At 46.6% G+C, this 14,588-nt stretch overlaps 1 protein-coding gene across 1 annotated transcript in view; it reads left to right on the top strand.

Annotated features, from left to right (window-relative positions):
- The first annotated feature begins 6,946 nt into the window (after nucleotides 1-6,946).
- Ppm1l (protein phosphatase, Mg2+/Mn2+ dependent 1L) overlaps nucleotides 6,947-14,588 on the top strand; it is a 206,743-nt gene continuing 199,101 nt past the window's right edge. The window contains exon 1 of the mRNA XM_050147429.1: nucleotides 6,947-7,480. Within this exon, the coding sequence (XP_050003386.1) occupies nucleotides 7,082-7,480 (399 nt within the window). The 5' untranslated portion in view covers nucleotides 6,947-7,081. The remainder of the gene's footprint in view (nucleotides 7,481-14,588) is intronic.

Raw genomic sequence — 14,588 nt, forward strand, 5'->3', positions numbered from 1 at the left:
ATTTTCTCTTTGTTTTAAATGTCCTTTCCTCCAGCGGTGATAAGGCCTCTTTCTCTGTAGATTGTATCATGGACATGCACGCTGGTAATGCCACAGAAAGAATGATGGACTTTCCTTTGCCCCATTGGAGAGCCTGGGTCAGTTCTGCTCTCTGGGCTGAGGTGTCTGGCTCAGGCTTGGGCCCACCTCATTTCAGTTAAAGTAACTACAGTAGCTCCCACATTCCTAGTTTTCATCCTGGCTGCATGGTTCATCATTGATTTCCCTTTTAGGCCCAGGGGCAATTTTTCTACTGTTTGCAGAGAATAATAGGTTTTGAATTTTCCAAGTATACAGAGTCATTGGTTGAAAAGAAGCCATGAACTCTGAAAGAGGGCTTCTCCTTCGCCTGGGTGCACCCAGTTACTCAAAGCAGACAGGGGTGGGAGGGGAAGGAGACCATTGCTCCCTTCCTGCACGCATTCCACTTAGATGACAGGGGGCCCCTCCCCACTTCCACACAGGGACCAGGTCTGTGAGCTGAAGCCATGTAATGAAGCTAGCAAGCAGTCTGGGAGCAGGACAGCTGAGAGAGCAGCTGGGCAACCAGGCAGAGCCCAAAGGATTGAGGTCCCCAACAAGAAGGCACAGGCCTTAAACCAGGGTGGGGATGTCTCTTGCACCACAAAAAGCCACAGGTCGATTCAGGGAAACTGGCCAGGGTGTCTGTGGTTTCATGTTTCAGACAGCCTGAACTGTCAATGGGCTGCCTGACTCCAAAAGAGGGCCAACGATTTTCACAGAAGTTCCTGACCTTTGCTGTGTGAGAAAGACATATCTTGTCCTTCATGAAACTCTCCTCTGGGCCATGGTGGACCTCGGCCCCTATGGCCACCAGCATTGTCATAGCTACAACAGCAGCTACCAACACCGATGCAGCCGCAGTTGCTGCAGAAAGGGAGGTTGCAGTGTGGGCACAGCACAGCCCCTGAACCTGCAGTCAGTCATGTGCTATACCAGGGGTGGATGCAGGCATGGTCCCAGTCCTGTGACAATTCCCCCATCTATTTTAGATATTTCTCCAATTAACAGAACTGACAGAAACACATAGAACACACACACACACATACAGTAAAGGGCTGGCCAACACATATATACTTGAAAAGATCAGGGGAGTCTAGTGACATCTCATATGGATCCCCAACACCAGATCAGCAGGCTCGGCCAGCCTCTCCTGTGTGTCCTAAACAGAAGGCGCCTTAACCAGACTTACCTCTGGAGGTGACAGACCAGGTGACCTTCTACTTTGTTCCTTTTGGGGTTGAGGGGTCAGAATCTTCTGAAGCATTAGTCAGCCTTTATTGGAATAGAACAATGACTAAGAACAGAAAACAGGTACCCATGACCTATTTCTGTGGCTGATATAAAGACTTGGGCTGTAGAAAACAATCTTATGCTTCTTGAGGACAGTAAAATCAAATTATGCTTCACTTGAACATTAGTGTTTTCACATCAATTCTTCCTTTGTTGACAGAACACCTGGGATATTAAAATAAGTCCAAATTGATGTGCTATTACATTTAATGAAAACGACGAGCTTCTTTTCCTAGTGGCACAGCTAAATTTCTTCACCTAGTGGTAAAACATCCATTTTCCCCCTTAATACCACTCAACACTAAGATTTATTATCAAATTTCGCATCTGGATATGTTTTAGAAGATGCGCTGAAGATTCATATGACTTAGCTATTACAGGCATGTCAACTTATTTACTGAAAGGACCAGTAGTGAAAACCACTTTTATGACGGAATGTACATGGCTGCTTGCATTAAGGTGCTTGGTAACACTCGGTAGGACTGTAAGTAGGAATAATATTCTCAGAAACATTTGAATTATAAATTATAATGCTGAACATTTTCATTCCCTACTCTCCAGCTATTTCACTCCTATATGTAGCCCGGATAGACTTATACACATGCGCACTATGAGGTAATACACATATAAATTCAGGAAATCATTCATCCAAACAAAACCCAAAAACTGAGCAACCCACTACTTCTGTAACTAGTATATTACTGATGGGAGGTGATACATCAGCAAACGGATGGAATTTCAGCTATTTGTGACAACATGTGAAGATCCGGAAATACAGTCGTGGGCCAAAAGGCAAGTGTTAGAAGATCACCGACAGCAAGACAGCATTTCGGAAAGGCCGAAATCTCGTGAGCGAGGACAAAAGCTAATTGATTTTCTTTTTTACAATGGTCATGTCTTTCTTTATGTGGTAGATAACTGTGTAAAACCAGACTTGATGGTGAAAGTGTACAGAGCCCCGAGTGGAGCTCCAGGGCTTCAGGATGGCCAGTCTAACTACACAGCAGTTCACCGAGACGTATAGAGTTCGGCACTGGGCGGAGGTGTGTTTGAGTGGCTGCATTAATCTAGCTGCGTGATGTTTTTATTTGTAAGTTCATTGCAATACAGTTATTTTTATTTAAGAAAAAGAAAAGCAAAACAAAACCTTGAAAGCTAACCTAGACAAAAACTCGAGCATACGTAATCAGGGATGCCGACATGCGGCTTAGCAGGATAGCCATGGAGGACAGTTAGGGAAGGGGCTTAAGGAGAAATCTTCATTGTTGGTACAGTCTTCTTTTTGACCGGGCCATTGCTTTATGTCTGTAGTATTTATGGGGGTTGAGCTTCAAAAGAAGACTTTAAGGTACCCTTTCCTGTGTATTGTTGGGGACTGTGGACCCCCAGACCCTGAATTTCCTGCCTGCCAGAGTAAACAACTTGTTTTGCAGCTGCTCTGAGGTTCCTCAGTTCCTGATGGCAGGGGAGTGGTTTCTGGGGGCTTGCAGCTGAGAGTTAAAGCATGGCCATTAGTCAAGGAGACCCTATATAAGCTGCCTTGGAACACAATAAAGGGACCATTCTTGTCTCTCTCTCTCTCTCTCTCTCTCTCTCTCTCTCTCTCTCTCTCTCTCTCTCTCTCTCTCTCTGTGTGTGTATGTTTTAATCTCCAGGTCTTTGCCCGATTCGCGAACCGTCCTGTAGTGCATAGAACAGGCATTGTGCCACAGTGTATATTGGAAAGGCTTACATATAGAGTCATATACTGTAGAATGTCAGAAAAAGTGTCCAACACAGTCCTCTTTAACACAAACATATATTTGGATAGAAATGATAAAAAAATTAAGAGCATGATTCAAAGTGATAATTGACAAGTTTAAAATGTGCAGAGAATTTTCTACATGATTTGAAATTTCCTTCACTGGCTTTCCTTTAAAACATTCTTAGGTTTATTTACCTTTATGTGTCTGAATGTTTTGGCTGCATGTATGTCTGGGCGCTGTGTGCATGCCTGGTGTTCTTGAGGTCTGAAGAGGGCACCAAATTCCCTGGAACTGGAGTTTTGAATGGTTTGAGCGACTTCTGTGGGTGCTGGGAACTGAACCTGGTCCTCGCCAAGAGCAACAAGTGTTCTTAATCACTGAGCCATCTCTCCGACCTCTACACCAGAGGTTTTTTTTTTTTTTTTTTATCACTTTCATTACCTACAGACTGAGAAGGTAAACCACATTAGATATTTTTAACTTTGTATAAGGTAGGAAAACCAAAAACTGATGAGGACATAATGAAACATCATACTGGAGAGTGTGATTACTGGTTATTTATTTATTTTTTTTTTGAGACGGGGTCTCGCACTAAATGTAGAGCTTACGCATTGGACTGGCCAACAGGTCCTGAGATACACCTGTCTCCACTTCACCAACAATGGGACCACAGGTGCATGTCCAACTTTTGACACAGAGTCTTGGGATCTGTGGTAATGTGAATGAAAATGGTCCTCAAGGCTCACAGGGAGTGGCACTATTGGGCCCTGTTGGACAAAGTGTGTCACTGGGGGGTGGGCTTTGGGGTTTCAGAAGTCCAAGCCAGGCTCAGTATCACTCTTCCTGGTGCCTGTGGGTCCTGGTGCATAACTCTCAGCTCCCTCTCCATCATGTTGGCCTGGGTGCTGCCATGCTTCCTGCCGTGACAACAATGGACTAAACCTCGGAACTGGAAGACAGCCCCCAATGAAGTGGTTTCCTCTAGAAGAGTTGCTGTGGTCATGGTGTCTCTTCGCAGCGGTGGACACCCTAAGCAAGACAGGATCTGAACTCAGTGGCCATGAGCAGCAGGCATGTCAGCAACAGAGCCATCTCTCCAGTCTTTACCTAGTAACTGTCACTCTTCTATCTCAAGAAAATGTAGGACTGCCATTAGCTCAGTGTTCATTACCGAGTTCCTTGTACGTCTAGGTACTTGTACAGTGTGCATTTTATACTACCTTTCTTTCCTGTGAAATTCAGAAAAAAAATTCACTTAAGCAACAGGGTTTTTAGGTGTTTACTGTGTAGGTGAAGGACAACTTATTTGTAGTTGTGTCGGATACTAACAGAGCCGTGCTGTCCCAAATGTGTGGCATAAGAATCCATATAGTTTTTGTTGCTGTTGAGACTTCTGTAGCAAAGATGAACTGAAATGTCATCAGATAAGAATTATACGAATCATCTCGGTATCACTGGCGATTAATGGACGTTAGAATATTGCATGATGAGAATTGGGTTCAACTTATTTGCTGTACTGTAACTTTTAACATCTTTGGGCCGTAACTTCCTTATATCCTAGACACAGATAACAGCTCTCTGCCTTCATTAGAACATTGTTGTGTGTATGGAGACATCTACTACATCTAAAAACCTTTGCAGCCAGGCGTGGTGGAACTCACCTTTTGTCCCAGCTTAGAATCATATATTAAAGACCATATTCTAGTTTCCAAAAATATACTCTTAAAAGTTCATATTTGTTTATGTTTCTATTGTTGGGATCATATATGTGCCACTTAAATTGATAAATATTCTTTTTTTTCTGGTTGTGAGGGAAGTCTAGGTTTTTGTTAAACTTTGGAAGTTATGGAAAATAGACAAAAATATGAAGAAAATGAGAATAGTTATGGTTACTGCTTTAGTTACTGACTCTGAATATTTTTTTAAAAGATTTATTATATATACAACATTCTGCCTGCATGTATGCCCACACGCCAGAAGAGGGCGCCAGATATCATTACAGATGGTTGTAAGCCACCATGTGGTTGCTGGGAATTGAACTCAGGACCTTTGGAAGAGCAGGCAATGCTCTTAACCACTGAGCCATCTCTCCAGCCCCGACTCTGAATATTTTGTTTTATTTCTTTCCAGTGTATACACACACACACACACACTCATGGTTTTTCTAGACAGGGTTTTTCTGTGTAACAGTTTGGCTGTCCTGGAACTAGCTTTGTAGACCAGGCTGGCCTTGAACTCACAAAGATCCACTTGCCTCTGCCTCTCAAGTGCAGGTATTAAAAGATTTGCGCCACCACTGCCCAACTTATATTTATAGCTTAAAATGTAATTGGGCTCAAAAGAAAGCGGAAGAGTTTGGGGGAACACATTGGCTGGGAGGGTATCTGGAGGCCTGAACGCCAGTCCAGTGGATCAGCACCGTTCTTCGTGGACAGGGGAAGAGAGAGTGGAAATTTTCCTTTAAAGGTCACTTGTTTTTTTTTTTTTTTTTTTTTCCAGGCGACCAGCCCTTGACCACATTTCAAGTTATCCTGCCCTGCCGAGGTCCACCCTTGTTTATACTCTTGCCCTCAACTTCTGCGAGGACTGAGGAGGTAGCTGTCACTTCGGAGCCTCCAGAAGACTGCCAACCTGAACCGCAGGGAGAGTCGCTCGCGGAGGACACTCCGTGGCGACCAGGACAGTCCCAATCTTTAGAGGCCAGCCTTTCCTGGATCTCCCGAGGTTGCCACACAAACCCGATCTCCGGCTCTGAGGTCCCCGATTTTGGTGTCCAAGGGGCAAAACTGCTGGGGCCCCGGACCGCGTCCCGCCGCTCGGGAGATCCAGGCGGGCCTCGCTGGCGGCGACAGCCTCTTGTGGCCAAACTAATCACTCAGTTTCGATTCGCGAGCCGGGGGAAATGTGTCCCATCTTGCTAGCCTTAGGAAAGGGTAGGCGTGGACGGCACCACTGTGCAGCGTGCCGCAGGGGGAACCGTTCACGTGCAGCTCCCGGCTCCTCAGCTAGCAGCCGCGTCGCCCGAGAAACCAGCGTTCAGTGCAGTCTCTTCCCTATCACACCGTCCCCGGGAGACGACCCCCTAAGCAGAACCGGCGACCCGCTGGAGCTGGGCGGCTGGACGCGCGCCCAACCCCCCCCCCCGCGGTTCGCCTCGACCTGCCTGCTGCCCACGCGCGTCCGCCACAGCGAGCTCCTCAGGGCCCCCAGTCGGGTGAGAGCGCGACGCGGTCTGGAAGCTCCACTCCAGGGGCGGGGCGGGGCCAACGCGTGCGGGGCGGGGCGAGCGGAGCCGGGCGCTGCCGAGCAGAGCCGAGCCGAGCCGAGCCGCGAGGTGCCGGGGAGAGGCAGGCAGAGCCTGCCGGTGGCTCCGCACCCATCGTGCTGCGTTTCCCGGCTCGCTGTCTCCCTGCCTTTGCCCAGGCGCCCGCAAAACTTTTATTGTCTCGGGCTCCCCCGGGGTGTGTGACGAAATCGCAGCGCTCCGCTGTCGCCACGCTCGCCGGCACCGGCGATCGAGGGGGACGTGCAACCCTCGCCCGCCGCCGGGCTCTTGCGCCCTGCGCTTCCTCACCTGCCGATTGCTCCCGGGAATCGCGAGGGGGGACCCCCAAAAGGACCGCGCGGGCGTCGGCTCCCCGAAATCCTGTTCACCGTTGCGGACCGGCTCGGCGCAACTTTAACTTGATTCCTGTCGCCCACCCAGGGCACCCGCGGCGGCCGCCGCCGCCGCCGTCGCTGCGGTCTCACAAAGAGCGCGGGGAAGGAAGGCGGCGCGGGCGGCGGGCACGGGCCTCGGGGCTGCCTAGACAAAAGGGAAACTGCCATCGCTCTGGGCGCCTGTTCCGACCCGTCGTGGGTTCATCCTCCCGGCCCGGGCTGCCTCTTTGCCTCAGTCCCTGCGGGCTGTGCCCGCAGAGCTCGGACCCCGCGAGTTGCGGGGCGCGCGTCGCTGCTGCTGGTTGGGGCTCTAGGGATAATAAATGATAGAGGATACAATGACTTTGCTGTCTCTGCTGGGTCGCATCATGCGCTACTTCTTGCTGAGACCCGAGACACTTTTTCTGCTGTGCATCAGCTTGGCTCTGTGGAGTTACTTCTTCCACACAGACGAAGTGAAGACCATCGTCAAGTCCAGCCGGGACGCGGTGAAGATGGTGAAGGGCAAGGTGGCCGAGATTATGCAGAACGATCGCCTTGGAGGACTTGATGTGCTAGAGGCCGAGTTTTCCAAGACCTGGGAGTTCAAGAGCCATAATGTGGCAGTGTACTCCATCCAGGGCCGGAGAGACCATATGGAAGATCGCTTCGAAGTTCTCACCGATTTGGCCAACAAGACGCACCCATCCATCTTCGGGATCTTCGATGGGCACGGCGGCGAGGTAGGAGTTCTCTGGGTCCGTGCGCGTGTAAATAACCGGGCATCGCGTGCGTGGCGGGGTCGGATCTGGGTGAGAGGGGCGTGGTGATGACCTGGGATGACAGATGTGATATAAGTTGCCAAGACCCCTCCAAAGAGATCTTGGGGTCCGAGCGTTCAGTGTAGCCGAGACTTACACTGGATATTTCGTGCCGTTTTAACACAAACTTACCAAGGTCAGATGCCAGTAAATGTTGGTTTTCCGGGGAGAACCAATAGTATATCCAGTGAACTTTGTCCTCGGGCCTCATTGTCCTAATTCTAGGGTTTGAAGCGAATTAGCTGCCAAGGAAAACGGTGGTGCCTTCAGTGCACCCCTAAAGGGAAGAAGCCTGCATCTGCTGGATAGATTCAGTGAAGGTGAAGGAAGCTGTGACTTCTCTCATTTCCTTCGCTCTAGGGAAGGACCCCCCAGCGGCAACGCTGCGCTTCTTCCCAAGTCTGTCAACTTTGCTAGTGTAATGGGACAGGGGACAGAGATGCTTCCCTGGTGGTGGGTTTTGGCTGCCTGGCTTTTGGAGAGGTGGCTGTGCGCAGAGCAGGCAGTGGCCACACTTGACCTCTGTGCAGTGACCAGCTTGGGGATACCAATGTCTCTTTTCTTCTATAGGCCTTTGTTAGGGGTTTAATCTGGGAGCAGGAAATGGGCTAAAGCCTGCTTTAGGTCTTTCTCGCAAATTTCTGACACTGGAGAGTGTGGAATCTCAGGTTTCCTGGAGGTCCTGCCCTTGGGCCTGTGCCCAGACGCCGTGAGTGTTAAAATGTGGCTGCAGAGCTAAGCGCCGTTGTCCTGACATCTGTCTCGGTTAGACACTTGTAACTGTTTGATTGCATCACGCTCCCCCACCTCCTTCTTGGCAGCCTTCCTTATCACCTATTCCTTCTCTGCCTCTTCTTCTCCACCAAACTCTTACCCATTTTCCTCCTCTGGGAACTGTAGGGCATGTTCTTGTTCTCGGGTGTTTGCTTGTTCTTTGGTCCAGCAGTGTTTTGTTTTTGTTTGTTTTGGTAAACACCGAGGAAGCTTTTGATTGGTTATCTTATCTGCATTCTTCACTCATCATTTGCGTATCTTGCCCAGGTATGGTGCCTACCTGCCAACTTTGCCGAGAATGCCAAACAGTTGCAAAGCTTAGATGATAAGACTGGAATTAGACTTTAAGCATTTTTTTTTCATCCCCTCTGTCTGTTTATAATGGGTCCTTCAGAATGAAAGTTTCTCGTTCATTACACTTCTGAAGTCTCCGGGTGGTTTGGAGTGCTCCTCCCCTTGACCATAGAGCAGTTGAAAGACAGGATGCTAATTGAGATAGGAGATGCTGTGCACTGTGCAAAAAGATACCTGAGTCCCAGGGGTGACGGTGTAATAACTGAGTCATAATGCCGTTTCGTGTGCCTGAAATCAGTGGGGGGGGGGCGCGAAGGAAACTATGTGATTTTCTCCCCTGTCAATAATTTAATAAATATGTTTATTATCTATCTAGAGTAAGACAGTTGTTGGTAATCTGACTCTGGGTTTGGAAAGCACAGCTCTAGAAGTTTTGGTGGAATATCCGAGCTGTAGAACACTGGCCTGTGCTTGTCTAGAGGGGACATATTGGCATGGTTTGGGCTCACGCTTGTGATTGGATGGTGGGAATCTTTTCACTGGAGTCTTTGAAGACTTGGGAGCCGCAGAGCCAGAAGTTTCAGTTGAGAGCTTTCTAGCAGTGCCTGGGGTAGATACACCACCCAAAAAAGGGTGTGCTGGAGGCTTCCCTTAACTCAGCATTCTACATGTATGCAGCTTTCATTGCATTTTAAGAAAGTATTAACTGAGAAGATGACCACTATTAGCCAAACTGTGAAATGTTTCTTATTGCTCCTTCTGTTAAAATGCTTGCTGTTTGTAAAATAGCTAATGATACCAGTCCTCATGGAAACAGAGCAATTGTTTTAGCCCCTGTTATCACATGCAGTCAGTTCTCTTTGACTTTGTTTTATCTTAAGAAGGTAAAATAGGAAGTGCTATAAATGTGTTATTAGGTTGCTATTAGGACTGGGATAATAACAGATACTACTGGGTGATTTCTCTCTCGTCTTTTTTATTCTCTTGCTCTTCATTTGAAAAAGATCCCACCATCTAGTTCATGTTGTTTGTGTTCTTGGCTCCTTCAACATTCACCAGAGGAGGGTGCCACTGTTTGACTTTTTGGATGTTTGTTACATCCTTTCAGAAAAGGAGCCTTTCCTGAACTATGAGTTGTGTATCTACACATGCACACAAGCACACACAACCCACACAGCACAGAGGGTAAATAAGTTAAACCTTATTTGTGATAATTCATACTGATAAGACAAGCCATTAAAGTACTGTTGAGATTCAGAAGAGACATATACATGTCCTTGTACATCTCATCCATATATGTTGATTTCATCCTGTTTTTTTTAGATGAGGTGCTGATGGCCAGAGACACTGTGACCTTCTTAAGGCTCTACAGCTAGTTTGAGACTTTTGGCTTGTTGGTCTTTTTACTGGACAGATAAAACAAAAATTGCATGTTTATCTGTAGAACTGTTGGGATGACTGACCACCTCTTCTGTTCCCCAGGAATTTCAGACTAATGAGAGAGATAGACTCCTAGACTAAAAGTAAAAGTATGGTGTTCTGGGGACACAAGAGCAATCTTTTAAACCACCCCTCCTTTAACTTCCTGATGCTGAGTGTATAGGCCTGAGCCACCATGCCCTGTGTGCTTTGACTTAGAATCTCTGTGACTTAGTAGCTGCCGTGAGCTTGGGCCAATTGCTTAAGCAGCTTTTTCTAGGAGTGTTTTATCCAAAAAGAGATGGGGACAGTAATGCATGTAAGGTGAATCCTCTTCAGCTGTAGTGTGTCTTAGCTGGACGTACTCAATGGAGAGAAGAGCTGGAAGTCTGCCACGATGAGGCAGTGGTAACCAAGGAGAGATGGTTTGCCTGTGCGAGTGATAGCTTTCGTTGGGCACCCATAACCAATTTAGTAGGCGTTCCTCACATTCTCTGTGCCCTCTTTCTAATATTTGGTAAACTTCTGATTATTATTTAAGGATTCTACGAACATTGAGAAAGTAGCACTCTGGAATCAGGTTCGTGTTTTCTGATTACTGGAAAGGAATATTCCCTTTGATCAATTAATAAATTGGGAGTCTGATTAGTACTTCGACCTCCTATGAGTTGAGTTTCAGCAAGTTTTTTTTTTTTTTTTTTTGTTGTTTTCTTGCACAAATGCATCTCCGCCCTTGTGTTGAAGACTAGACTGGATGGCTAGGACTTCATTTGGATGTTCAAGGTCTAAAAGAGCTTCATCTCTATGATCCAAGGGGCCAGGCTCTTAGTTTTATTCTCTTGGACCACAGTATGGACAAATGGATGACTGCTTGTGAATGTATCTGCAGCTATGGCCGTGGTTTTCCTGTGTAACATACTATCAAAACAACCAAAGGTTACAAGTGAAGCTCAGATTGTGTCAGTAGAGAGAGAAAGGTTGCTAGTTTTAAACTTCAAAAACATCAGCGAGGGACTGAGCATGGTGGCCCAAACCTTTAGGGCCAACCACGTGGGAGGCAGAGGCAGGTGAATTTCTGTGAGTTCAAGGCCAATGTGGTCTACACAGTGAGTTGCTGTGTAGTGATACCCTGTCTCAAAACAAACAAACAAACAAGCAGAAAACCAAACCAATCGAACAAATAAAAATCAAAATATATCACCTAGGAAAATTATTGGTAGTGCCTTTACCTATAATTTTACCCGCAGGCAAAAGGCATCTTGTCTTTTTGTTGTTGTTTTTAAAGTACTGTATAGAAGAAACCCCACCAATCCTTTGCAATTTTAGCCAAAATCTATCTAGGTGATTGGATTGTTTTTTACATTCCTGTATTAAAGGTCACATATATCTTGGCACATTGCTTGAGAACATTTGAATTTCTATCAGACAAGAGCGTACCTCAAGTGTTCCAGTCTTGAGGCTCAGCTGAGAAACCATGTAGGCTTGCCTGCAGGATCCAGGCTCAGATAAGAGACCGTGTAGGCTTGTCTGCAGGATCCAGGCTCAGCTGAGAATCATGTAGGCTCCCCTGCAGGATCCAGGCTCAGAAAAAAGACCTTGTAGGCTTGTCCTCAGGATCCAGGCTCAGATAAGAGACTGTGTAGACTTGTCTGCAGGATCTAGGCTCAGCTGAGAAACCATGTAGGCTCACCTGCAGGATCCAGGTTCAGTTGAGAAATCATGTAGGCTCCCCTGCAGGATCCAGGCTCAGTTGAGAAATCATGTAGGCTCGCCTGCAAGATTCGGGATCAGATGAGAGACCATGTAGGCTTGTCTGCAGGATTAAGGCTCAGCTGAGAAACCACATAGACTTGCCTGCAGGATCCAGGCACCCAGGTCTTAATTTTCATCAGTAATACTTGTTTTGAGCCAGCCTTTCCTCTGAGAATGTCACAAAACTGTAGACATATCGCAGACATCGACATCAAACTTTGTTTATTTTCAAAGTCAAGTGGTGTATTCAACCTCTGTATTTCAGGTTTTTTAGTCAGAATGGAGTCTAGACTCACAAGGAGCTCTGTACCTGGGTCTCTTCTTGGAACAGCTGCTAGTATTTTCCAGCGTGTGCAGTCTTCTCCAGCGTGTGCACTCCTTTCCAGCATGTGTATTTCTTCCCCAGCGTGTGTACACTCATCTACTTGTGTGCTGTCACTTGGTTGTTATGAGGAATGTCTTCCAAAGCCGTGACAGATCAGCCACAAGGATGTTATCGAGGATTTTGGAGCATTACCTAGTGCCCTTTCTGTAAAGACCCCGCTACCTTCTTGTTTACATTTTAAGGGTACTGAATCATGTAACCTAGTCATCCTGTATCTTTTGCTGCTGGAAGTGCTGAGCTAAAGCTCTGTCCTCTAGGAAAAGTGTGGACCTTTATAGAATATGTTCATTTGGCATGCTAACCTCACTCCCAGGATAGCTTATCTTTTCTACATTCAATTTCCCTTTGTCCCATTTTTCTCCTTCTCCCTTTATATATGTCACTTTATTATCTTGTGGTATTGTATGTACTTATGTGAGATTCATTGGCTCCCTCTGAAATAAGATATAGCTCTAACTAGATAAATTACACGTGGCACAGTCAGTGATCTGCTCTTCAGACATTACAACTGAGGTTAGTAATGCTTAGCCCTGTGGTGTACAAGAGACCCCGGAATTTACTGAGGAGAATGCTTTAGGGCCTAAGAGAAAATAAAGATGACTTTGGCTTTAAAATGATTCGTTAACATTTTTCAAAACAAAACAATCTTTTTCTTCTTCTTCTTCAGTGAGATCCTCTCTTCTGTTCTTCTGTTCTTGGGAACATCTTGGCAGGTGAATGCAGGAGACTAGCTGTGACTTTGTGCATCTTCTAAACTGATAAGAAAGCCAGTTCAATGGCTTCAACAGCCTTTATCTGTGTGGTCTTCCACGTGTGGGAAACAGGGTTCAGCTGTTCAAAGATGTTCAAAGATGAGTCAGTGTATTCTCTGCCCATGGGAAGCATTTGTGTGTGTATGTGTGTGTGTGTGATTTGTGTGTGCGTATATGCATGCATGTTTGTGGTGTGCATGTATAGTTTCAAGTGTGTGTATTTAATGTGCACGTATATTTCCCACTCGTACTTGCATATGTGTCTGAATATGTATCTAGAGGCTAGAAGTGGATGTCAGGTGGATCATTCTGTACTTTAATTACTGAGGCAGGGTCTCTCATTGATCTTGGACCTTGCTAATTTGGCCATCTATCTATCCAGCTTGCCCACAGAACCGCCTGTCTCTGACTCCTGAGTGCTGGATTATAAATGGGCCATCGCACCTACCTGGTTGTCTTGTGGGTGTTGGATATCCAAATTCCGGCCCACAGGGCCCGTGTGACAAGCTCTTTGTCCACAGAGTTATGTCCCCAGCTGTTCAGGAAGCTCTGTCTAACTCTGGGGAGGTGAAGTAGTTTAGAATCTGAGGGCTACAGGGTACCCATCAGCCTAAGTATGTACTGGTGTGTCTGAGAGAGCTTACAGGAATAATCTGGGATACTTGTGAGAAGAACCTGACATCCATGGTATCCTGCTGTTTTAGTTGAGGCTGGGTTGGAGGGAAAAGGGGAAGATATCAGTTTGTGTAGAAGGACACGAGTGTAAATGGTTCAGAGGGAGCAAACTGCAGAGTTAGATGAGAGACAAGTAGGTGGCCTCATCGCTCAGATCAGACTTCAGTCTACAGCCGTCATCCCGGAAACCCATTCACTGTTTCCCGTATTTGAATACTGTCCATTTTGATATACACGATGGTTTTAGGTTACCTATTTTATGTTAAGAGCATTTATTTGGAAAGTAAACTTCTCAGCACTGGGAGCAGGTGATCCATCAAATAAAATTCTTGGGCTTCAACTTTCTATGGAGCTGTCACCATCCTGATGGAGTAGAATGGTTCTACGAAGGCTCCCTCAGTTTCCAGGTACAGGTTGGCCCCTGGTTCAAGATCCTCCTCTTTCAGCCTCTTTGTTTTTTAAGATCAGAAAAGTGATTTAGAAAATTTAACTGCCATGCATAATTGGAAGCCTGGCAAACTGCTTCATAGTGGCAGGATACTGTAGTGATGAAAGGGTACTGTAGTGATGGGGAGGATACTGTAGTGATGGAGGATACTGTAGTGATGGGGAGGTACTGTAGTGATGGGGAGGATACTGTAGTGATGGGAGGATACTGTAGTGATGGGGAGGTACTGTAGTGATGGGGAGGATACTGTAGTGATGGGAGGATACTGTAGTGATGAAAGGGTACTGTAGTGATGGGGAAGTACTGTAGTGATGGGGAGGATACTGTAGTGATGGAGGATACTGTAGTGATGGGGAGGATACTGTAGTGATGGGGAAGTACTGTAGTGATGGAGGATACTGTAGTGATGGGAGGATACTGTAGTGATGGGGAGGTACTGTAGTGATGGAGGATACTGTAGTGATGGGGAGGATACTGTAGTGATGGGGAGGATACTGTAGTGATGGAGGATACTGTAGTGATGGGGAGGAT

Source organism: Alexandromys fortis, unplaced genomic scaffold, assembly GCF_014885135.2.
Source record: "Alexandromys fortis isolate MF-2015 unplaced genomic scaffold, M_Fortis_MF-2015_v1.1 scaffold_53, whole genome shotgun sequence".
Lineage (NCBI taxonomy): Eukaryota > Metazoa > Chordata > Mammalia > Rodentia > Cricetidae > Alexandromys > Alexandromys fortis.